Source organism: Chenopodium album, chromosome 17 (genome assembly GCF_948465745.1).
Source record: "Chenopodium album chromosome 17, dcCheAlbu1.1, whole genome shotgun sequence".
Lineage (NCBI taxonomy): Eukaryota > Viridiplantae > Streptophyta > Magnoliopsida > Caryophyllales > Amaranthaceae > Chenopodium > Chenopodium album.
This window is the reverse complement of record NC_137850.1, coordinates 49,246,920-49,270,303: the sequence shown is the minus strand read 5'-3', so window position 1 is coordinate 49,270,303 and position 23,384 is coordinate 49,246,920. Positions and strand designations below refer to the sequence as shown.

General features: G+C 34.0%; 3 protein-coding genes across 5 annotated transcripts; 1 reads left to right on the top strand and 2 right to left on the bottom strand.

The window, feature by feature from the left end:
• Positions 1 to 373: 373 nt before the first annotated feature.
• Positions 374 to 7,749, bottom strand: LOC145588374 (protein DJ-1 homolog C-like). Of its 3 annotated transcripts, XM_081645018.1 has the most exons (10): positions 7,120 to 7,749; positions 6,820 to 7,020; positions 6,438 to 6,587; positions 6,142 to 6,321; positions 3,018 to 3,086; positions 2,015 to 2,215; positions 1,252 to 1,389; positions 1,021 to 1,089; positions 747 to 942; positions 374 to 671 (listed from the first exon to the last, which is right to left on the bottom strand). In XM_081645018.1, the coding sequence occupies exons 1-9, from the start codon at positions 7,360 to 7,362 to the stop codon at positions 877 to 879; spliced, it is 1,317 nt and encodes a 438-aa protein (XP_081501144.1). In that variant the 5' UTR covers positions 7,363 to 7,749; the 3' UTR covers positions 374 to 671; positions 747 to 876. The 3 variants fall into 3 exon arrangements, with proteins under 3 accessions (XP_081501144.1, XP_081501142.1, XP_081501143.1); XM_081645016.1 differs by having other exon boundaries at positions 747 to 1,089; positions 7,120 to 7,746; XM_081645017.1 differs by having other exon boundaries at positions 755 to 1,089; positions 7,120 to 7,746.
• A 2,685-nt stretch (positions 7,750 to 10,434) lies between these two features.
• Positions 10,435 to 12,832, top strand: LOC145590068 (uncharacterized). The gene is made up of 4 exons (XM_081646809.1): positions 10,435 to 10,788; positions 10,937 to 11,034; positions 11,925 to 12,179; positions 12,515 to 12,832. The coding sequence occupies exons 1-4, from the start codon at positions 10,653 to 10,655 to the stop codon at positions 12,677 to 12,679; spliced, it is 654 nt and encodes a 217-aa protein (XP_081502935.1). The 5' UTR covers positions 10,435 to 10,652; the 3' UTR covers positions 12,680 to 12,832.
• A 252-nt stretch (positions 12,833 to 13,084) lies between these two features.
• LOC145590067 (uncharacterized) lies at positions 13,085 to 21,367 on the bottom strand. The gene is made up of 14 exons (XM_081646807.1): positions 21,124 to 21,367; positions 18,424 to 18,535; positions 17,269 to 17,381; positions 15,783 to 15,905; positions 15,491 to 15,690; positions 15,320 to 15,395; positions 14,945 to 15,031; positions 14,779 to 14,859; positions 14,499 to 14,531; positions 14,230 to 14,283; positions 14,107 to 14,148; positions 13,887 to 13,965; positions 13,737 to 13,807; positions 13,085 to 13,601 (listed from the first exon to the last, which is right to left on the bottom strand). The coding sequence occupies exons 1-14, from the start codon at positions 21,298 to 21,300 to the stop codon at positions 13,533 to 13,535; spliced, it is 1,317 nt and encodes a 438-aa protein (XP_081502933.1). The 5' UTR covers positions 21,301 to 21,367; the 3' UTR covers positions 13,085 to 13,532.
• Positions 21,368 to 23,384: the final 2,017 nt, after the last annotated feature.

The following is a 23,384-nucleotide window of genomic DNA, read 5'->3' as shown; positions in this document are numbered from 1 at the left end:
TTCGCATGCATTCTGACAAGGGTTTCTGGTCACTCGCATGTTGATTTCATGGGTTTATTAAATGGGAAGAACCCTTTTAACCAAGCTTGCATTTTCAAGTTATGATAAATTGTACGGTAATTTTCAACTACATTCCTCTGAAGAAATGCTCCCTTGGCATCTTCTTAATATTGCAATCAGGTAATTAACAATCTTTATTTCAGTCTAGCTATTTTGTACGGAAACGGTGAAACATTGGTGATTTTGGAGAAGAATGTTTTTCCTGCGTTTCACAAGTTAAAACAACACATTGGTGGTTTAGAGAAGAATGTTTTCTTGGCGCTTCGCAAGAAAGAACTAATGATTTGAAGCAATGATAACAGAAGCGGCTTACTAGAGCAGAAAATTCAATTGCTTTACATTCTATTCCAACATAATTTTACCAAAATTACACGTGCTAGTTTAAGTTAAATTATTGTAGTGACAATATCATCACTATAAGCAGCACTCAGTTAACTAAAGCTTAACCAATGCAACCTCTTGCTTGCGAATGATTCCTATCAACACCTCAACTATAGCACTCTGACATCATGGAAAAAATTGAATCAGGAGACAGCACACTGAGTGCTGGTCTACCATCTAAAAATGGCAAACATCAGTTGAGGTCTTCATAATTTTATGCAGCCAAAGATCTGCATATATTACAAAGCAATTAGTCATTTTACGACCAACATCTTTTTCAATCAGTTGGTATCATGAAGAGTTACCTGACTACCTCAAACCTGTCAAGGGTAGGTATGCTTTTTCTGCTTTTCCAATGATTCGTACATGATCTACCGAGCACTAAGCTCTGCCATGACCATAGGACAGAACTCCAGTCTTGTCATTAGTTACTGGTTAGCTCCTTGGGTATTCAAAAACAAGACCTTCTGCTACACTTCTTGCCCTGGCATGTCCGAAAAGCTTGCTCACAATAGCAAGGGCAAAGTCAGTTGCAGTAATTAGTCCCTTGGACGTAATAAGCTTCCCATCAATCACTACCTTGGCACCATCAACCATCTCGATTTTTAGTTCATCTGATAAGGAGGGATGAGCAACTATTTTCTTATCCTATATTCACCATCATGAAATTGAGTCAAGTAAGTAACATCTCTTAGAATAATACGAAGTAATAAATAAATAAATAAAACACCACCCTCTCTTTTCTCTTTTTCACCAATGCAGCAGACAGATGTAAAAGCACATACCAGATCAGAAAGAACTAGCACTTACCTTGAGCAGCCCTTGTTTATGCAGGAGTGTCAGAGAGGAGCATATTGCTCCATACATTCTGCCGGCAGATTTCTGTTCTTTAAGTAGCTTCTTAAGAACCTTTGACTTACTTAGCCTCTTAACCCCATTGGGGCCACCCTGGAAATTACGAAAACCATTGTACGAAGTATTAGGCGGGTCAGAAACAAGTTAATTTCTTCACGTAAAAAGATAAGACACTTGCAACCACCACACACACACACACACACACACACACACACACACACACACACACACACACACACACACACCCCACACACACACACACACAAAAAAAAAAAAAAAAAAAAAAAAAAACTTTCCAAAGAAAAGGTAAAAAAAGAATTAGTATTAAGTATGAATGTATGATGTGGGTCCTTTCTTCCCTCAAATGGGCCAGTCAACTAAAAGAGAGGAAATTATGCATTATCCACCCTGATACTATTTTCATTCAATTTTCTTTTGCCGACTAATAATTTAGCAATTATGAGCACAATATATTAAAACACCTGCATGCACTTGCCAATTGCCATGTCCAATTGTGCAACTTATGTCCCTGATATCGTATAGCTCTTTTATATTTTTGCCCACTGTTCAGTCACACACACCTGCTATTGATATCAAACTCATTTTCTAACCACAAAACAAGCGTCTTAACAGAAATGAGCCATTACTTTGTTAAGTCTGAGAAATCCAAGACATGTAGTATTCTATTAGAGTTGATAATAAAGGAAACAGTTCTCACCGGAAGAACAATCAAGTCATAAATGAACTCAGAAGCTACATCAATTAGCTTGTCTGCAATAATATTGGTTCCATGAGATGCCAGAATTTGCAGGGACTTTTCAACTGAAGCAACCACAACATTAACTTTTGCTCTTCTAAGAATGTCAACTACGGTCACAACCTCTGTTTCATCAGATCCATTTGCCACTGGAATGAGTACCTTTGTGGCATATGACAAATTAATCAGTGAAGGCATCTCCAGAAAAAAAAAACAAAACAAAGATCAAATACAAGTGAATTCTGCTGTGTAAAGGTTAAGACTACCAAAGGTGAAAGGCCATCAACAATTATAGAATATGAGCACTTTGTGTTATCAAGGACACCCGGTTTCTGCTTGATTATCAGGGTAATTATAGGTGAAGCACTTACAACCAAACTAAGGAAATGAAGAGAAAGAGTAAACTTCCCGTTTTTCAGTCCCTTAAACAGTGCCGTGCCATTAGAAGATATGCATTGCTACAGAAGCATTGAGCCTAATGATAAGATTCATAATTGGCATTCAAAACAAATCTCATGTAATTGGTATAGAATGGCAGAACATAACTGGACCAAGTATAACTAAGCTAGCATTTGACAAGAATAAAATAACAAAAAATAATTGAATCAGCACATGGTCATCAATTAACTATGGATTTCCCAAGACTCCCAACACCTATAGCAATTACCACTCCCTCTTTTTCGATGTGTTGGTCTTGGGAGATGGGAGTTGAGGACAGGGATCACCAAGTTCTGCACAATGTAACAGCGTGACACAACATTTTCAAAATTCCTAAAGGATTCAGTTCTGAGATCAGAAAATTACACATATAATTCATTCACTCTACAATCCTACAGAGGAATTCAAACAGCACTAACAATGGCAGATAGACAAGTGTATGCTACTGGAAATGAGAATGCAGATGGATATCAACAGAGTAAATTAGGGCCAAAACTAAACAATCACTAAAGATAAATCTGCTTACATGAGGAGGGTGATCAAGCAACCATTCCACTTCATTGAACTCTTTTCTAGGCTGATCTTCACTAAGTAGCTGAATAATGTGTCCAAAAATACAAGGATTAGTAGCTAGAACATTAATTTATGCAAGTAAGAATGTGGTTAGAGAATGCAAACTGATTAAAAAGATCTATTCTGGGCAAATTGATTAAAAAAATGTAGTCTTAACCTCTAAAAGAAATTAAGGGTATCATTTTTAGAAGTAGACCACCTGAAAACACAATAAATCACATGGACCAGTATGGTCAGCACCGTGTTTGATTGGTTTATCTACTCCATGTGACAGAAACTAAACAATTTACAAGAGAACCATAATGAACGAAAATTTAACATATAGCATCCAGGAGTACCATCTTCGTCAATTCACTGCTAGATGATATATGAATAAGGATTTCCTTCTTTGTCCATTAGTCGGTCACATAAAGACCCCATGGTGGCATAAAGCCAATGAAAGGAGTTGCAAACAAAAACAACCTTATTGAATAGTTCCAACCACTCAAATAGCCTTGTAAGTTGTTGTGGGGTCCATAGGGAAAACCTCGACCACTATCCTTTACGAGTCCGAGAAAATTCAAAATTGTCCATAATTGAAGGCTATAATTTACACTTTTGGACCAATTTCGGAGGTTTTGGGACCTGGTGCCGAAAATCTCAAGATTGTTGGGGATGCACCTTGGGGTCATATAATGTTGTTAAGAACCATATATGTCGGTCACATAAAGGTCCGTGGTGGCTTTGAGTTAATTAAGAGAGGTGTGTACATAAATGGCTTAATTGATGGTTTAAGGCAAAGTGGATGGTTTGAACCACCCGAATGACCTCTCGGGGTGTCGTGGGGTCCATGGGAAGAACCCCCGACCAATTTTCATTTTGAGTTTGAAAAGGTCCAAAATTGCAAGTCTATAATCCACGTTATAGGACCAATATTAGAGGTTTCATGACCCATGAATATATCCGGATTGTAAGAGATGTATATCGGGGCCATATAATATTAGTTGGAACCATGTATGACCGCTGGTCGGTCATATAAATTCCTGTGGTGGCTTGAGTTAATGAAAGGGGCATAAGTTGTAAATGGGTAAATTGGCATTTTAAAGGCAAAGTGGACATTTCTAGTCACCTAAATGAACTCCCAAAGTGTCTTGGGGCCTATGGGAAGCACCCCGAACTGTTCTTTTCGGGTCCAAAAAAATTGAAAATTGTCCAAATTTGAAGGTTATAATCCACGCTTTCGAGCTAATTTTGAAAAAAAATTCAAAAATAAAGTGAATGCGTGAGGTGCCCCCCAGGATCATATACGTTGGTTTTAAACCATAAGAAGCATATCAATTAGTTTATAAAGTACCGAGAATGAGTTTGTTCACTTTGGCTATTTTGGAAATATGTTGCATTATTGGTAATGAAAAGCTACAAGAGATGGTTCTAATAACAACCAACTCGGCATCACAGGGTCCTATTAAGATCTATGAAGTCCATCTTCATTGGTATTGTTGATTATTCCCAAATTCTTGACTTGAAAATTCCATTGTGATGTTGAAATTTTATAACATTATACATTATAATGTGGGGTAATTGTTACTCACCCTCATTACATAATTAGTTTGTTCACATCACATCACATCAATCAATCAATCATTCAATATGTGTATATAGATAGTAATAGCATACAAATAGTTAATTACCTTATTCCCTCATCACTAATAATACAAACAACCCCAACCACCCAATTACCGGTCCCAAATAACCCCCAAACCTTAAAAAAAGATGTGCTAAATGGGCTGTTTGAGATCGGGGTCATATAATATTAGTTGGAACCATGTATGACCGTTGGTCGGTCATATAAATTCCTGTGGTGGCTTGAGTTAATGAAAGGGGCATAAGTTAAAAATGGGTAAATTGGCATTATAAAGGCAAAGTGGACATTTCTAGCCACCTAAATGAACTCCCAAAGTGTCTTGGGACCTATGTGAAGCACCCCGACCTGTTTCCTTTCCGGATCCAAAAAATTGAAAATTGTCCAAATTTGAAGGTTATAATCCACGCTTTCGAGCTAATTTTGGAAAAAAAAAATCAAAAATAAAGTGAATGCGTGAGGTGCCCCCCGGGATCACATAAGTTGGTTTGAAACCATAAGAAGCTTATCAATTAGTTTATAAAGTCCCGAGAATGAGTTTGGTTCACTTTGGCTATTTTGGAAATATGTTGCATTATTAGTAGTGAAAAGCTACAAGAGATGGTTCTAATAATAACCAACTCGGCATCCTAGGGTCCTATTATAATCTATGAAGTCCATCTTCATTGGTGTTGTTGATTATTCCCAAATTCGTTACTTGAAAATTCCATTGTGATGTTGAAATATTGTAACATTATACTATTACATTATATTGTGGGGTGTTTGTTACTCGCCCTCATTACATAATTAGTTTGTTCACATCACATCACATCACATCAATCAATCAATCATTCAATATGTGTATATAGATAGTAATAACATACAAATAGCTAATTACCTTATTCCCTCATCACTAATAATACATACAAACAACCCCAAACACCCAATTCCCGATCCCAAATAACCCCTAAACCTTAAAAAAAAAAGCGCTAAACGGGCCATTTGGGTTCTACTTAAGTATCAACCCCCCCCCCCCCCCAACTATTCCTAACCTTTTCCCAGTTACTGTGATCTTTTCCCTCAACTTACCTTGTTTTTCTTATTATCACGTTCAAACCCTATTGTGTTAGTGCCAGATCATTTATAATATAGGATTTTCTTCTTTGCATAGTTTACATATTTTAGTCATGGAAATTTATGAGAAATGAGTTGATAATACATCATCATTTTTACTTCGAATTTGGTTTTCATGCATCATCTTGCATAATTGCAAAGTATCAAATTCCCTCTTCATATGCTTACTGTCTCCTACTCGTTATTAACTCTGCATTCCTTAAATAACTCATCATATGCATGGATAAAATCAATTGACAGGTTCCGTCATAAACTCCCAAGAAAAGTAAAAAGAAAAAAGAAAATGAGAATATCAAAGATGATACAGAATTTCCTTAAATCAAACAAATGCCAACAAGCTTACCAGCAAACCTTTGACTTCCTGAGCTGCAGACTCGCCAAACAATTGTTCTACCAATGACAGGGCAAATTCAAAAGTAGTTCCTGGGCCACGACTAGTTGTAAGCTCTCCGGATACTTGGATATTGGATTTGACAGCCCAAAAGGAAGAAAGCTTGCCCATGAAAGCAGGGTGACAAGTGATCTTGTAGTGAAAGGTAATGAAAAATTAATCAGCTACTTTAATTTGATATGAGAAACTAGGTGTGCTTCAAAGAAAATCAGAAAGACCTACAAGAAATACCAGTATGCAAAATATACCCGCTTTCTTCTTAGTAGTCCCCATGGTTGGAGGGTAACAGCTGGAGCAGCACATATAGCACCATACAACCTTTTCGCCTCAGCATGTTTGCTAGTAATATCGCGCAAAACTTCACAATCTCTCAGCCGAGCAGAACCAGGCATACCTCCCTGCATATATGTCAGTAAACTCTGTAAGACACAGATTTTGTAGAACCAAAAGGAGGTGTATGCGAAACTTAGCTAAAATAAGGACATCCAAACACTAGAAATTTTCTAATATACACAAGCCATTCAAAGTATTGCAACTACATATCACTGATTATTCTATTGAAGATAAATTTAAGATACATTCAACTCACAGCCACACATAATGAAACAAACAAAGAGCAAAAGAACTAACCGGTAAGGCGATAAGATCAAATATCTCATTAGTGCGAGAATTGATAGAGGTATCAGCAACAAGCTTCACACCACCAGACGCCTCGACCTCAAGCTGTGGTTCAACAGAGGCAACAGTCACACAAGCACCAGCTTGGCGCAAAACTTGCACCATTATCACAGCTTCCATTTCTTCTGTTCCATAGCCAATTGGGATCAAAACCTGTCAACACAATAACATTAAGCACTTATAAGGACACAAAAAACAACCCATTTATCCTTGTTCCAAATAACATCAGAATTTCATAATACAAAGCAAAACCTTTTTAGGAGAGACAGTATCATCTATAGTTGGTATGTCTGTTTCTACTGCTTCAATTGCAGCAGCTGCAGCTGTTGGACTTCTTTTCAAAGTGGGTACGCCACCGCAAAACGGCACAGAAAAGGAGGATGAGAGTGAAGGTAGGAAACCAACTGAACAAACCATGGAAATGGGGTGAAAGTTGAGGTATGGCCTATGAAAGCAACATGTTTTTGGAGCCAATACCGATGATAAACACTCCATTAGTATTCTACTTCCACTCAGCCCCACCTATCTTCTTGCTTTTTTCACCCCAAAAAGAGTAAACTTGCAAGAAATAGCAGAATCAAAACTCAGATGTACGATGGTGGTTACAGAGCATACTTAGCTAGAAATGTCAGTCAAGCATTTCATCGAACACATGGTGGGCAATTTTCGAAAACTTACTATACACTAAATTTGGTTAAAGTAAATCTGAAAATTATAGATGGGTGTTTAATTTCATCGTCTCATGTACATGAAGGGAGAATTCGAGCTCGAATAGCACTCTAAAGAGTGAAGGGGTTGGCCTTCCACGGAGTTGTTCAAGAGATTGTGAAGTGAAGGGTTGGCTATTCCATTATCCATAGTAATATTGATATCAATCAATATTTTTATTATTAAAACTCAAAGGCAAGATGTTCCAATCCGCCACGTGTCACTTTTTTCCCTTAATTAGCCACATCATCAAAATTGCCACATCATCAACCCATATTAAAGTAACAATGTCAATATAAAAAAAAATTAAAAAAAAAATTACAGCCATTACTCATATACCTGGTTAGGCGGTTACATTACTTTTTTTTATAATATACATTTTTTTTATTTTTTTTATTTAGTACTACAAGATTGCTTTCTTTCCAATAAAAAATTATACATTCCTCAAAAAAAAAATACAAAAATGAAATACGGAGTAAACTAAAAAAGGTTCTCATTGTAAAAGTGTGAATTCATTGTTTCTCACGAAACATGAGAAACTCACACAAAGGAGTATATGGAATTTTCATGGTTTTTCCAAAAAAAAAAACGCTCCAACAATAATTAGATTCACAGAGTTTGGACTTGGTGGTCGGCGTAATAGAGGACGAGAAGGCCAGCCATGTCCGTCGTGGTGGAGGTTCAATCGTTGGTTGCCGACGTAGTCTAGGAGTTTCAGTTGCTGGTACATGACAATGGGCTAAGAAGATGCATTTACTTGCAACCCCTAAAAAAGGTAACTGATCAATAATTTTGAGAAGTATCCTAGGTGAAATTGGGTTTCTAATTGTCTTTATTGTGTAATAATTAAAATCATTTAATTGTCTTGATTGTGTAATTAAACCATTTAATAGAAAAAATTGAGATGATTATAAATTAATTTAGTAAGTAATCGTTATGAAGTTTGTGACTATAATCTCTCAAAAAAAAAAAAAAGTTTGTGACTGTAATATTTTTGACTCAATAAAGTATTAAAATCATTAAAAGAGAAATTAGAATTGTCAAAACCATTCTTTAAAAAAAAAAAAAAAAAAAAAAAAAATTGTCAAAGCCATTGAATTGCCTCATCTTATAACAGTTAAATTGGGCTAAATTTGTGGCATTGATGGCTGAATTAATATACGTTACATTAGTACTAACTACTAACACTTAACCTTTCAGTATAAAACTAGCCAAATTATGCAGCAAAGGTGTGAAATCGTTGTAAAAGTTTCCATATTTCAGTGATTTTAGTTTGTAGTTATTGCGGTCGACTGATCAAGCAAATGTGTTTTACTATGAAAGTATCCATATTTTATTGATTTGTGGCCGTAACTATTGTCGAAAACACCTAAACGTCATTGATCACATTCAGAAAACCAGAATAAAGAAAGGTAATTTCTGTATTGGTTGTTGCCTTCCTACACTTTTTTTAAAACATACAAGTTGATCGTTGTTATATTGTCATCTTACATTGTTATATTGTCATCTTACATCATGTGAATAGATTTGTATGCCTAATTGCCTATAATACAATGATAGTAAATTTCAACATAAGTTTTCTGTGTGCCTCGTATTTTGATTGATATGGAATTGATAGAATCTTGAGATTTTTACGGGAACAAAATTTTATGATTGACATATGACACTTCATTTTCTCTTCTTATATTACGCAAATCAAAATTTAAAAATATAATAAATATATTTCCATTTGGGTGTCTGTTTATTATGAACAAAAAAACCCCAAAAGCACTAATATCGTAAATTTGTAATATAAATTTGTACAGGGAAATTGAAAAGCTTATGTAAGGAGAAGATGCAGATGAAGAATAACAACTCCCAATAGATAACAAAGATGCATCACAAGATGAAAAAAATGAGACATATAGACAGGACTCTTTTTACATTTACGAGATTTAATTGTTGCTCTTTGATATTCAATATATATGCTATTTAAAATTTTAAGAAAATATTTCAAGTTCTAGGTAGAAAATTCTAGCAACACAACATCATGGAATGAAATTTTATAGTTATATACAAGAATTGATTCTCTTAATTTTTGTAGTACGGAGTAATAATTTAAAAAAATCCAAACGTTTGAAATATCACTATATCTATAATCACCATATCTATAAACCGGGGCATCGCCCGGGTCACTAACTAGTTTGTAAACAATTGCTCACTACGGAGTAATTAGCATGTGCCCGTACGGATTATCAGTTATCGAGGATATTTATCCAATACACTCGGATGTAAAATTGTACACTCACACTCTCGTATTCACCTCCTTATTACATTTGAGCGTTCATGTATCTAGTAGAGGTTAAAGTAATACGAAGTACTATGTAAGTCTTCTTTTAATTACTAAAGTTGTGTTCAGTTCAACTTATTTAAGTTAAATTAATTTATTTATTTCAAAATGATCAAATCAAACAACATTAGTTATAATCTATAGAGTCTTGGACTCTTGGCCCTTGGCCTTAACCCATGCCTCTTAATGATTGATTTACCTGATTACAAACATGTCTCTCTTCATGGATCATTGTCATCCTATATTTTTACGTGATCAATTAGGGGACGTATTTTGTGCCAAATAACATTTAATGATCTAGAGATGCTCCCCCCACCATTAGTTAAGCCTCCGAAATCGAATCCCAAAATTATTTGAACATGGTTTGATTATATGTACTCCATAAATCCTTCAATTTTCCCTTATAATAACTTTTTTGGATCTATTAAGTTTACATATTGAAACACTTTCTACAAAGACCTACTCCGAATTTGTAATAAATTAATTCTAAAAGTTCTTTCTAGACCGTATCTTTGTTAAACCGACCTTAATACAAAAATGTAGTCCGTATGCAACTTATCACGATTCCATGTCAACCATAACAACCGGATATTTGTATGTTAGAAAGCTGACAGTTTAGTCCTTATTTATGCATGCTATATTCTCTCTCTCCTCTTCCTCAAATTTCTTGCCATTTTTTTTTCTGTGATCATCACTTTCCTTTCCTCCGTTTACCTCTCTACGTTTCTTCTCTGAGCTATTCAAAATCATGGAAACCCTAACTATTTCTTCTGCAACTGCAATTCTCAATTCATCTTCTTCTCCCTCTTCTCCTCTCTCCATCTTCTCCCCTAAAAAACAATCTTCTCGGCCTAATTTACTTCGTCTTCCTCTCGCTTCCAAAGGTGATCGATTTTTTTTTTCAATTTCTGAGCTTTAATTTGTTCTGTTTTAGTTTAATTTTGAATTTTTGCCCAAAGTTTGTTATAATTGTTGATTAATTACGAATTTTGAGGATTTTGATTTTGATTTTTGATTTTTGATATTTTGCAGGCAGGGATGATGAATCTGATCTTCAATCAGAGTCCAATGAGCTGCGGATTGTTCCAGTCGTTGATAATCGAAGCCTTTCTCTGTCTCCTCTTTCCAAGGTAAATGAGTATTTTGCTTGATTTTTATACTTTTAATTTTATATATGTTGATTGAGTTGCTGCTGTATTGAATTGAGGACTGCTGTAGAAACAAGGAAAAATATGCTTGTATTAGTTGTATATATGTATATTGTATTAGTTGTATATATGTATATCGGAGTATCAATTTGATAATTTCTAATGCATTTTGCTGTGAGATTAGGTTTAGATATAGAAATCTTGATTAATTTTCATTCTATGCGTGAGTAAGGCTATATTTGAATAAGGAGAGGTGAAAAGTCAAGAAAAATGGCGAAGGAGGAGAAAGGGAGTGTTTTGAAGTGTAATTTGCAATGTAAAGAGAAGAAAGTTAACAAGATAGATTTTTTGAAGATAATGAGGGAGATACATTTGGTAAAATTGAGCTATATGTTTTGAAGTGGCTGTCATTTTGACGAGATAAAATGCTCACGTAAAATTTCTGGTCTGACCAAATAAGCCATAGGATTTCCTGTAGCAGATTTGAATGTTCATTTTTTGTTACATCAATAATCGTGGTTGTTTGGTTGAGCATATACTAGGAAGTTGTTTTTCCATATAGCTATATTTCCTAGGAAGTCAGGAAGTGCAATTTCTTCTGTTTTGTGGGAAGTAGAAGTTCCTAGGAAATCTATGTTTTTTCCAGCCAAACAACTTCACATTCTATAACTTCCGAGGCTTTCCTACATTAGATTTGAATCTTCATTTGTTGTTACATCAGTGATATATTAACGGTTATTATGATTGTTTGATGCTGTTACTGTTTTATGTATGGATTTTATCGGTTACAGGAATGGTTGTATGTTTATCTTGATTATTCTGAAGTGTATTCTAGAGCTAATATAACACTAACTTGCTCTATCTCTACTCAGGATACTGCAATGGGATTGGTATTAAGTGCTGCAACTGGCAAAGGGTGGACAACAGGATCTGGGATGGAAGGCCCCCCTGAGTCTGCTGGTGATGCTGAATCAAGTGCAGCAAAGATCTCCACTTTCCCCTGGTCTCTCTTTACAAAATCACCTAGGCGGAGAATGCTTATTGCCTTCACCTGTAACATTTGTAGCCAGCGAACAACTCGTGCCATCAATCCTCATGCGTATACTGATGGTACTGTCTTTGTTCAGGTAATGTTGTATGGACCAGCTATATCTTTTTATCACAGTTCTCTGCTTTTGTTAACCCTTGTTACTTGGTGCTTAAGAAATGATTAATTCACCTTTCTATTTATTTTTGGAATGTCTTCAAACCGGTCATTTTTGGGACGCTGTGTGTAACTCTGTTGAGATTCTATTTTCTTACTACTATTTCTACCTACTTCGTTATTAGTCTTATGCTGAAATTTTAACTGGAAGACTGATCATCAGTTTATGCTGAAAGTCATGGTGTTTTGTCTTTCTCTGTGCGTTCATCATTGTCCTAATCCATATCATTGTGTTTTTTTCTTTTTCTTTTTTGGCAGTGTTGTGGCTGCAATGCATATCACAAACTTGTTGATAATCTGAATTTATTTGATGGTATGAAATGCTATATAAATTCAAGCTTCAAATATGGAGGCAATGAAGCCAATGTTAATTTTGACTATCGAGATATTGACGATGGCAGTGATGGATTCTATGGAATATAAAACAATGGGACATATGCTACTATAGAGTATGTACATTCTGCGTCTATGTATCCGAATCTCAATAGTTGTAACATAGGTTTATTGTACTTGTGAACATTTTCTGTTAAATTATCTACTGTATATAGCTCAATAAAATCTTTAAGTTTAACTGGAGTTGAGAATGAGTCACTCGTACTAAATTGGATTAGATTTAGTTGCCTTTATAAGTTATACTGCAGCTCGGTTATTTCCATGTACTAGAGTTCTTGAGTATGCATTCAGTTTGGCTTCATTTTTCACTCTATGCCTCAATTTGATGCTTAAAACCTTTCCTTGTATAGGAGGATACTTTGAATTATTATAGTGTTGCACATATTTTTAATAAAACTATAAGGTTTTTGAAATTATTGGAAAGCAAGTAAGAATTCTTATCATTAAGGATTCTGTATTTGTCCAATTGTGAATTTATATGTATGGTAGGCTGGATGGAAAACTGCCCTAAAAGGTTGTTGAGTGCATAAAGGTGCTTTTAATTTATGTAATTCTGTGGTCTAGCTGCACTTAGAGATTGTAATCATCAAAAAGCCCTTCGAATTAAGAAATTATCTAGCTATCCTATTTAGAAAAACACAGACTAGCTAAATTGGGGTCTTTTATAAACTTGCCCTCTATATATACAAGCCTACAAGGTAATCATGGGAAATCTGATATACAGGCCTTGGTGATTGCCTTCTGACTTGGTTCTTTATACTGGCCCGGCTCCTTCTGTCTTGGCAGCATACCTCAGTATGTATATTACTCTTCATTCTGTGAGATGCCCACCTTACATTTTTGAAATAGTAGATGTTATTCTTACTAGAACTCTATCTGTGGCCTAGGCTACCATGTTGCTTGAAATCTTCGGAGTTGCCCTTATCATTAGACTTTGAAGGAAAGCCATTGCCTGCACCAAAGTTAGCATTTTCTTCAAATTCCTTGGTAAAATAATGAATTTAATCACCATGAGGAAAAACCATATCTAGTCTTTTTATTTTCCCTTGATCATTTTCATGTCAGTCAAGGAGGTAGGAGGCCTTACCGTGCATAACGCGATACACAACAGGCTGAAACCAGGGAAATGGAATGGTGCTTTGTCTGAGAGGAAAGTAGCTGACGGCATAGGAAAGAAACAATTAAGGTTATTTGCTCCTCTTTTGGGAAAAGGAAAATAAATTTGAATTTGACCTACCAGTTAGAGGGCTAAACACCAATGGAGATATGATATTGGCCAAAGAACCTATCCCTGAGATGCATCCTTGAGCCTTACCCTGAGAACAGCAAACACGAGTAGAAAAATGTGACAAGAGAACAATCAGAAAAGAATTTCTGCAAGGGAAACAGTATGTAGGAGCTTGGAGCAAGGTCTAGAGCAATGATACTTGGATCTTTAGATGTGTCAGGCATTTTACCTGTTCACTTTCTCCTACTTGTTTGGAGGCAATGCTACGCATCTGCACACGTTTAGCTGCCTCTGTTATGTGCTAGAAGACATTGGAGACAACAGTGAAGGTAAATATATATGAGAGACTTACACAAGGGTTTGTGAAAACAACGAACACTGAAAGCCCGGCTACTGCATAAATGACCTGTGCAAATAGTTTTGATGATCTAATAGTCAGCAAAAATTCAAATATTTCCAGTTCTAAGCAAAGAAATGTCATCAATCATGTAAAGGATGAAAAGTTAGCTGTAGCTTAAAGTAAATCTTATTGCATATTAGTGTGAGTTGTATCTGTAAGTGAATACTATTGCACACAAGCATTAGTTGTTTATGAGATTGGGTATGGTCGAGAGATATTACCCAAACGTCCCAAGCGAAGCTGTTAAGAATCATCTGCACAATTCAGAAGCTCGTTTAGAAGTATGATCTAGACTGTGATATCTATTATACAAATAATGGAGAGTTAGGTTTTGGAAGGAAGGAGAGAGAGAGAGAGAGAGAGAGAGAGAGAGAGAGAGAGAGAGAGAGAGAGAGAGAGAGAGAGAGAGAGAGAGAGAGAGAGAGAGAGAGAGAGAGAGAGAGAGAGAGAGAGAGAGAGAGAGAGAGAGAGAGAGAGAGAGAGAGAGAGAGAGAGAACTACGTTTGTGCTCGCCACTAAGAGCCCAAGTCTAAGCAACCATTCCTCTCCTGTTACTGATAGTAGCATGGGCATCAAAACTAGCTGCAGAATTTGACATGTTCTGATTTGAGAGGTGAATGAATACAAACTTTAGAAGCTCTGAGAAACATTAAGTTTATCTTAATACCTGTGAGACCATTCCTGCAATACCAACTATCAGCATCAGGTCTGCGAACTGGTTTTTGCTGAAATGAAACTCTGCTTTCAGGAAGTACTGCATCAGATGAAACATATTTTTGGTTACATATTACAATATCCTCTAATCTTATTACTGGAAGTTTAAGGTCATGCTATATACAAAAGGTTCTTAATATTCTATGTTTTCTGGGTATAAAGGACGTCATCTCTTCTGCTGTTTTTGATATTTATGCTGCTGCTCAATGTACGTTATTGTTAAACTAGTATGCATACCCGGTCTTCAATTGTGTTAGATTTTTAGAGTTTGTATTTGGGATTAGTTCTGTGTTAGAAGTTGCTAGTAATTTGGTTGGTTTGAGTCTACCATCAATGAAGCTTGTAGGCCACCCTCTGCTAGACTATTGAATAATACCATAACTGCGATCTGTGAAAATGTTTTGCTGCGTAAGAAATAAATGCGTTAGATGGGTTAGACAGTTGATATTGAGAAGGGAAACAAAATCTAGACGATCAAGTTTCGAGGCTGATGAAACACCTGCTTCCTAGTAAATTCTTTATGTCATGGAAGGTTGGGATCTTCTTGAAAATCTGAACCCTCTTTGTCAAATCATCATCTGAGGAACTGCTTGGCTCAGATTTCAGGAGTGGCTGAATTGAAGCATCAGTTTTACGTGTTGTTTCTTGAAGGAAAATCCTCATGTAAGCTGCGGCAGCCATGGCTGAAAATGCTGCAGCCTGTGAATTTTATGTTCATTAGTCAGAGACTGTTTGATGAATATCAATAGCAGGTGGCAACGAGCGAGTAAGAGAGAGTGAGTGAGAAAGACCTGAAATGTTTGTGCTGTGGAAAGAAACCTAGCTGATAAGGTACCACATACAAATGCAGCAGAACTAACCCCTGCAAGAATACCAAATGCTGATGCTCGTTTCCCCTCTGAAATTTTGTCTGCCTGGGGAGAAAAAAATTAAGAACTATTAAGTTCTAAATTAACTGCTATATTTATATTGCTTTTAAATTTCTCCTTTGATCTTAAAATGAATTTGCCAAAATTAAAAACATATATGTTCTAATGACTTTGAAATCTCCTATTTTATCTTTCATGATTTTTTTTTTTTTTTTTTTTTGTTCATCTAACTTAACCAGTTTCAATAATAAAAACAAGTAGGATATATTCTTTAGTGTAGTAATTTACTAGTTACAGCTTGATCGGTAGAGCAGTAATAATGTGCAGTGACAGTAAATTATATACAGAACAATCTCTAGGTGCGCGAAAGAAAAAGTTTTTTTTTTTTCTTTTTTAAAAAAAATTCCCATATATCAAATTAAAGTTCTTAATTTCATTAAGCTCTACATCAAAATAAACAATTTTTTTTTAAAAAATAAAGTATATTTCAAATATAGAAGAAAGAAAAGTGAAAGGGGGGGATTGAAAAATAAACTTAGGAAGGTGGTTATATCATTTCACTTTAGGAAAAACTGAGATGTCATTACAAAACGGAGTGTCGACGATCACTACGATAGTAAAAGAGATGTGTCCAAAAAGGGAAGCTGTTGGAAGGCCAAATTAGTAATTAGATATTTAGATCAAACATCATTTGAAAAGTGACAAAAAATACTAGTATACGCCACTTTGTATGATTGTATGAAGCTAGGCCGTATAAGTTCATACTAAAGAAAGGGACAATAATCCCACACTTCAAATCACCCAAAAAAGAAATCCAAGTTAAGAAACTTCTAAATTTGTTAGGCTTATACTTGATTTTTCAATTTAACATTCCTCTATAGAATTAAATAACTACTTTGCATTATAAATTAAAAATAAAAAAATAAATAAAAAATAAAAGTAATTATTTTGTCATGTTGGTAAGTCCATTGTTATAGATGTATAGGGAAAAAAAAGAACTAATATTTTCTTAAATAATACTATTGGCTGATTATTTCTTATTATTAGGTTTATCTATTAGCAAGTATTCTCTATGTAATACTTTTAATCTTTTATAATGGTAGGCTTATGGGTTATGTATGATAATTAAGGTTATTAGCTAGTAATCTAGTCTACATTTGAGTGTACTTTAAATATACTCATAAATAGTGGGATTAATTAAGTAGTATTGTGTTGTGCACACATCAACAACGCGTAGTCACATAAAATGCATGTACACATGAACATGTGTCCTAAACTCCTAACACTTGGACATGCAAATCTATGCATAACAATCAATAGATGATGTTTTTTAGATAATTCGAAATTGAGAGATCAAAGAGAAGTAATAGAAAGGGATATATAGAGATGGAGTTAGAACAATACATACAACGTAAGCAAGAGAGAGACAGTGAATAGCGCCTTCGGATATCATGGATGCCAATGTTCTTAGCACGTAATAGGCGTAGAAAAAACTCGTTTCCCTACTATATGCCAATACCACTGCATTCAATTTAGAGCAACAAAAATAATTTGTCATTGTGTTGAAATTTCTTCACTTGAATCATCAATATTATTGGCAAATCAAAAGAAAGTTATAGATATTACATAGTAGTAGACATGAGTGCAAACAACACGCATGCTACTAGAATTTACTCATTTCACCTCCAAATTTGGAAAAGATTAAAATGAAAGAGACAAGGAAGACAATTGCATTCCACTTTGCATACCACTTGATGGGATTTCTCTATCTACCAGAAAGATATAAATCATAATTTTTTATTTTTTATTTTTTTTAAAAAAAAAAAAGATTTTTCATAGATAAGGTAGCTAATTAAATATTAATTTTACAAAGTTAAAGAGATTCCTCATCACTTAATATTTAGTAAAAATATAAAGTCAGGAAAATTAATTTAATTTTTACAAAACAGTTACTTTATTGAGATAAAGTAAAAGTGAATCATTAAAAATAAGTTTTAAGCAGTAAATACGTAGTAATATAAATTGAAGTGAAGTTATATAATACAAGTGAAGCTATCCCTTTAACATGTATGTTGGTGTACTGCATTAAGTGACAAGTTAATTAGAAAATAAAATGAGATAATTGAAACAAAGATAGAGTGAGAGACAAATCAAATTGACTATGCATGAGAGTATAAGTGTGTGACTAGACAAATTAATAGATCCCATGTCATAGCCACAAGTCATATAGTATACGCGTATTCATACCAAGTTCAAAAATAGCCAACTATTACAAAACAAATTATTTTTCAAAACTATTTGCCACCTCTTGTAATACTCTATTTATACTTCGAGTGTGTCACTCTCTTATGATTGAAACGTTGATAAAGATAATAAAACTTTTTCTATTTATATTAATCATCCACACAATTGTGAGATCTAAATTAATTGTAAGATTTTTAAAAATCATATCATAAATTTCAATGCGAGTAAGAATGCAAATAACAACAGAATTTGATAACCCATTAAATCAAATTGTTTAAGCAAAGCATTAGAATTTAGAAAGTAAAAAGTAACAAATTACCTAGGGGGAGAATATTGAGCGTCAAAGGAAGCGTCAAGAGTGATTTCCTGCCGTAAATGTCCGATAAATTACCTATTAACGGAGTCATTAACACTGACCCTATCCCTGAAATCTGCATCATAATATTTATTCATAGTATACCATAATTAAACAAAGCCGGTACGGAGTACTCCGTATCTTAATATTTTATTAAAATTAAAAAAAAAAAAAAATTGTGTCGTACATTGAGCTCATAAGCAAACCCACATGTGAGTAAAAGTGTTGTCCTACATTAAAAGATTGAAAAAGTGAAAAGAAATATTGGGATGTGTATCCTATATGAAAGAAAAAGAAAAAATTGTGTCCACTTAATAAGGTTAAGGGGCTACTCTCCTCATTGTCATATGGTTTTGAGGTGGAACCTCTTTGACCAGGTAAAGTGGACAGTTATGACAAGTGTGGCCCAGATCCGTTTATCATCTTCCCTTCAATAGTCAAAAACATTAAGTGGCGAAAAAAGCTATTTGTCCAAACTAAAACGTATTATATTACATATGTTAGCATTCATACTTTCTCTATTTTTCCAATTCAAAACGTATTATATTAGATTTGTTAGAATTTATACTCTCTCTATTTTATTTATCCTACATTTTTTTATATAAATACATTTTTCGATGTAATATTATGATTAAAATATTTCAACTTCATACTATAATATGTCTATTTTTCAAAGTTTAATTTATCATTTCACCGAGATCATCATAAGAATCATAACACATATCCACGAAGCACTTTTTTTATTTATTTTATAGTTTTCTAAGTATTGATTCACATGTTCAATTCAAACTCTCTCTTTGCCTTTTCACAGACGATCGAATTTTATTTGATACGATTCTCTTACCATTAATAAGAAAGAAACCATTAAATAATACAAGTAAATAAAGCTAAGGTAAAAACACATGCAAAAATCTCATCTATTCCTTGAATGAAAAAAAAAAGGCCAACTTTAATCTGATCAAACGAATTATATACTTGTATATGCTACCAATAGTTTAAAAAAATGTTTATACTTGTATATGCTACCAATAGTTTTGTATATGCTACCAATAGTTTTTTTAAATTTTATTTTATTTTTTTGCAAATTTAAAAGTAAAAATTTTATTGGTCCATGAAAGAGATGTACAATTAATCAAATTATTAATATTGTTGCCGACATATACTAGACAAAAAAAATTACTCATATAGTATTGCCAAGGAAAACAAACGAAAAATAAGGGAAACAAACGAAAGAAAAAAAACTCTTAAAAAATTAAATAATGAACGAAGATATCTATATGAGTAGAACTTTCGTTTTTTAACGTTTTCGTGAAGATATAAAGTAAAAACTGTAATAATTTCGGCAAGTTAAAAAAACAAGAGAAGGAAACTTCTTTCTTACATTCACATAGTCACATGTAATATGTGAATATGTCATGTTTTATTATTTAGGCAGGAAAAAAAAAATAACAGACAAAATTTCACAAGTTAAACTAATTATACTAGTACTTCAAAGTACATGTAAAATGACGTTAATTTTGTACAGATGAATAAGAAAAATAAAGAGTGGTAGTACGATGAAAAAGAAGAATAAAGAGTGGTATATTTTACACATTAGGGGTTAAAACATACAGACTACTTCGTAAAAGACATCATTTTATAGATGATTATTGACAAGTTTTTGCAACTTTTTGTAGTCCTGTGAATCTTTAATATTGTACTACTGTACTACATATACGCTATGTCACTTAAGTGTCATTTTCATGTAATGTTCTGGGAGCAAAGTGTACTTCAAGTGAGGAGAATTCCTATTTCCTAATTCCTGTGCTGGTAGCTAGCAGACGTAACATGTTCGATCAATAGAAATGGACGATTGAATGTGATATCACGTTGTAAGTCATATAATTAGAGGATCAAGTAAACAAACTAAAAATTTAAGTTGATAGTTGTATCACGTTGTAAGTCATATTTGTATCACGTTACTCATTAAGTTATGTGGATGTAACATAAACCTCCTCATACTTACTGCTAAAAATTTCACGGAGCTTTTATGTTGATCACTAATTGATCCTACAGAGCAACTTAATTTGGAGGGTGGTCAATGTAATTTCTTACGACATACACTTGGAAACACCCAGCCATAAACATACAAAGTACTCCGTACTTAAATAGTGTTGTGTTTTTTCATTCTATCATTATTTGAAAATATCTAAATGGACAAATCATCATTTGAATAATGAATCGAGCCAATATATACACAATTATCAATTACTCAGTATAATAAATAGCCAAACAGGGGAGTTGTTAAGTTAGATTATTTAACTAACTTTTAATGCTACAATATTAATTATCATGGTTAATTGGGATCAACTGAAGTACGTACGTTATACTCGTAATATTAACTTCATTCAGTAGTTCAGTCCCTCCTATAATAAAATTGAATATTTGTATTTTGTTGCGTTACTTAACACGTACTCCATAAGATCATAATTCATAACAAATTAAAATCAACTCTTATGAATAAAAAAAAAAAAAACAAATATTACAAAATTAAAAAACCACTGTTTAAGAAAATTAAGGAGATACATGAAATTATGAAAACACCCTTTGGAGAAAATTAAGGAGAAACATGAAAAAATAAAAAGAAGTTAGAGAAAATACAGGAAATGAAATGAAACGACGTACCGCCTGTTGGAAACCAGAGAGATAAATGGCAAGAGAACATTCATCTTTGCCAGGACAAAGTGCTTCCATTGTCACATCTGTTAACGCCGGCATCGACACGACACCGGCGAACGAGGCCAAAAATAGCGTGACAAAAAGGTGTGTTAAGCATCCAAGCTTCTCCATCTCCATTTCCATCTCCCTCTCTTACTCTTTACGTTATGGTATGTTTTTGTAAGATTTTAAGGAAAAGGCAAGCAGAGAGTATTATTAAAAAGAAAGGGAGATGGTAACTAAAACGAATATTAACCTTTGCTTTATATAGTGCTTTTAAAAATAAAAAACAAACAAAAAAGTATTTGTACTATTTTTACGTATGTATATTTGTAGAATTATTATGACATCATACAAATTTTTGGAAATTTGAGGAATATAATTGAGAATAATTGAGGGTTTAATAACATGTGTCGTTTAGTTTTATGGGGTTTTTTAAATTTTATTTTATGCTTTTGCTTTTAGTACACTTATAGTGGGAAGGACGAAGCAATGAGATATTCAATAATTCTACATACTATATAACTCCATCTATATAAGTCTTTTCATTCTCCATGACATGAAAGGGATATTGAGTTAAAGACGACGGTCGGTGGTAAATAAAAGTAACTTTTTGACTATTGGTATATTAATTAGCCCGGAAATAATAGTTACATATATTATCAGTATAAAAAGTAATTTATCCTTGATGTATACTACTTATAATACTACTTTAAAATTTTAGCAATAAAGAGTGAGAATTGAATGGACCAACTATAATTAGAAGTCTTTAAATAAAATTGTACTCCGTAATATATACTACGTATACAAGTAGACATATAGTACTATGTTGTAAGATGAGCATGGGTCGATTATGGTATTTGAACCATTATTATAAATATTGAGTTGTGGTATATATTAACTGATGACACTAAAAATGATATTCATAAACCGAGACAATAATTAAGTGTAGTATCTAGATTTTCTTATCGGAATTCAAATACCCTACTTTAGAACAAGATTATCCATTGGCATAATTAAAATAGAAAGAGATAAGCAGTCACAAGTCTTAATACTATACATGGATATAGTCATATGGATGGAGTGTTAAAGATCTACTTGCTGGGAGGAATGCGTAGCGTCAAAGTTATGTAGTTGAAAAAAGAATGGTTATTTACTGCTAAGTTTTAATTTTTCTGCCTTTTTTGGACCTACCATGTTACCTACATAACGAGAAATATTAGTAGATACTCTTTGAATCTTTGAAAAACCTTTTGAAATTATTCAACAAATTCTATACGGAGTATTATTGTTCAAGATATCTACTTTATCACCAATAAGAAAATTGGAGGTTGGGGGGGTGTTATTAATTTATTATGGATATTAAATTGTGTTGGGGAGTATATAGTAGAGTAGGAAGTGAATGAAATTTATACGATGACAATCAAGAACGTCTCATTAACATCTTTCATTTCTTAATAACTTGTATACACACTATGGAGGACATATATTATTTATACCTAATGTTTCGGGTGAAAACAATGGGACTTTGCCGAAGGTCCGATGAAGTGGTGAAGATTGGGCTCGGTCCAAGTGATGTTGGGCCGAGGATTTCCTGCACAGCAAACACACGTAAACTAGCCTCGGGGGTGTTGCCGAGAAAGGCCCCTCCGATGCTAAAGTCAGTACAATGTGTAGAGAGAAAGCTATGCAAGAGAATTAATTGCTTGAGGCTTTTTTGTGAATGTATGTGTATATGTGTACAAATGTAATATTGATGGCTTTTATACCTTGGCATATATGGGAGAAGTGGGCCTTTGCCCAATTGACTTGCCTTGTGGACTGATCTTGACTTTAGCATAATTGGAGAGTTGAACCTTGACCTTGGGCTTGTAATTGGATCATTTAATGACTAGGCCCAATTGGACTAAATTGGACCCAAACAACTTGCCCCCCAGACCCGATTTGGAAGAATGACGGGTCGGGTTTAATTAACCAGGAAAAAGAAAAGTAAATGATTTAATTAATCCAAAAAATTCGAATTTAAACCGCAATTAATGAAATAACGGCGGCTGGATGGATAGTTTATGGAAGTTGGACGGATAATGGGTGGTTAATCAAGAGGAGATGTGTTTAACGGTTACTTAGTGAGGTATTTAAGAGAAATTAAGGGCGCGGACTCCCAGAATTCCCATTTTTGGAAATATAAGCAAGAGAACCGCTCTCTCTCTCCTCACTTCTTCACAAAC

Coding starts and splice junctions, on each gene's coding strand:
- LOC145588374 (XM_081645016.1), bottom strand. CDS start 7,362: ATGGAGTGTTTATCATCGGTATTGGCTCCAAAAACATGTTGCTTTCAT. Junction 7,021..7,119: donor ATACTGTCTCTCCTAAAAAG/GTTTTGCTTTGT, acceptor TTGTGTTGACAG/GTTTTGATCCCAATTGGCTA. Junction 3,087..6,141: donor AGGAAGTCAAAGGTTTGCTG/GTAAGCTTGTTG, acceptor CACATTATTCAG/CTACTTAGTGAAGATCAGCC.
- LOC145590068 (XM_081646809.1), top strand. CDS start 10,653: ATGGAAACCCTAACTATTTCTTCTGCAACTGCAATTCTCAATTCATCT. Junction 10,789..10,936: donor TCTTCCTCTCGCTTCCAAAG/GTGATCGATTTT, acceptor GATATTTTGCAG/GCAGGGATGATGAATCTGAT. Junction 11,035..11,924: donor CTCTGTCTCCTCTTTCCAAG/GTAAATGAGTAT, acceptor ATCTCTACTCAG/GATACTGCAATGGGATTGGT.
- LOC145590067 (XM_081646807.1), bottom strand. CDS start 21,300: ATGGAAATGGAGATGGAGAAGCTTGGATGCTTAACACACCTTTTTGTC. Junction 15,906..17,268: donor GTCTCTCTCTTGCTTACGTT/GTATGTATTGTT, acceptor TTTTCTCCCCAG/GCAGACAAAATTTCAGAGGG. Junction 13,602..13,736: donor TGTGTATCGCGTTATGCACG/GTAAGGCCTCCT, acceptor ACTTTGGTGCAG/GCAATGGCTTTCCTTCAAAG.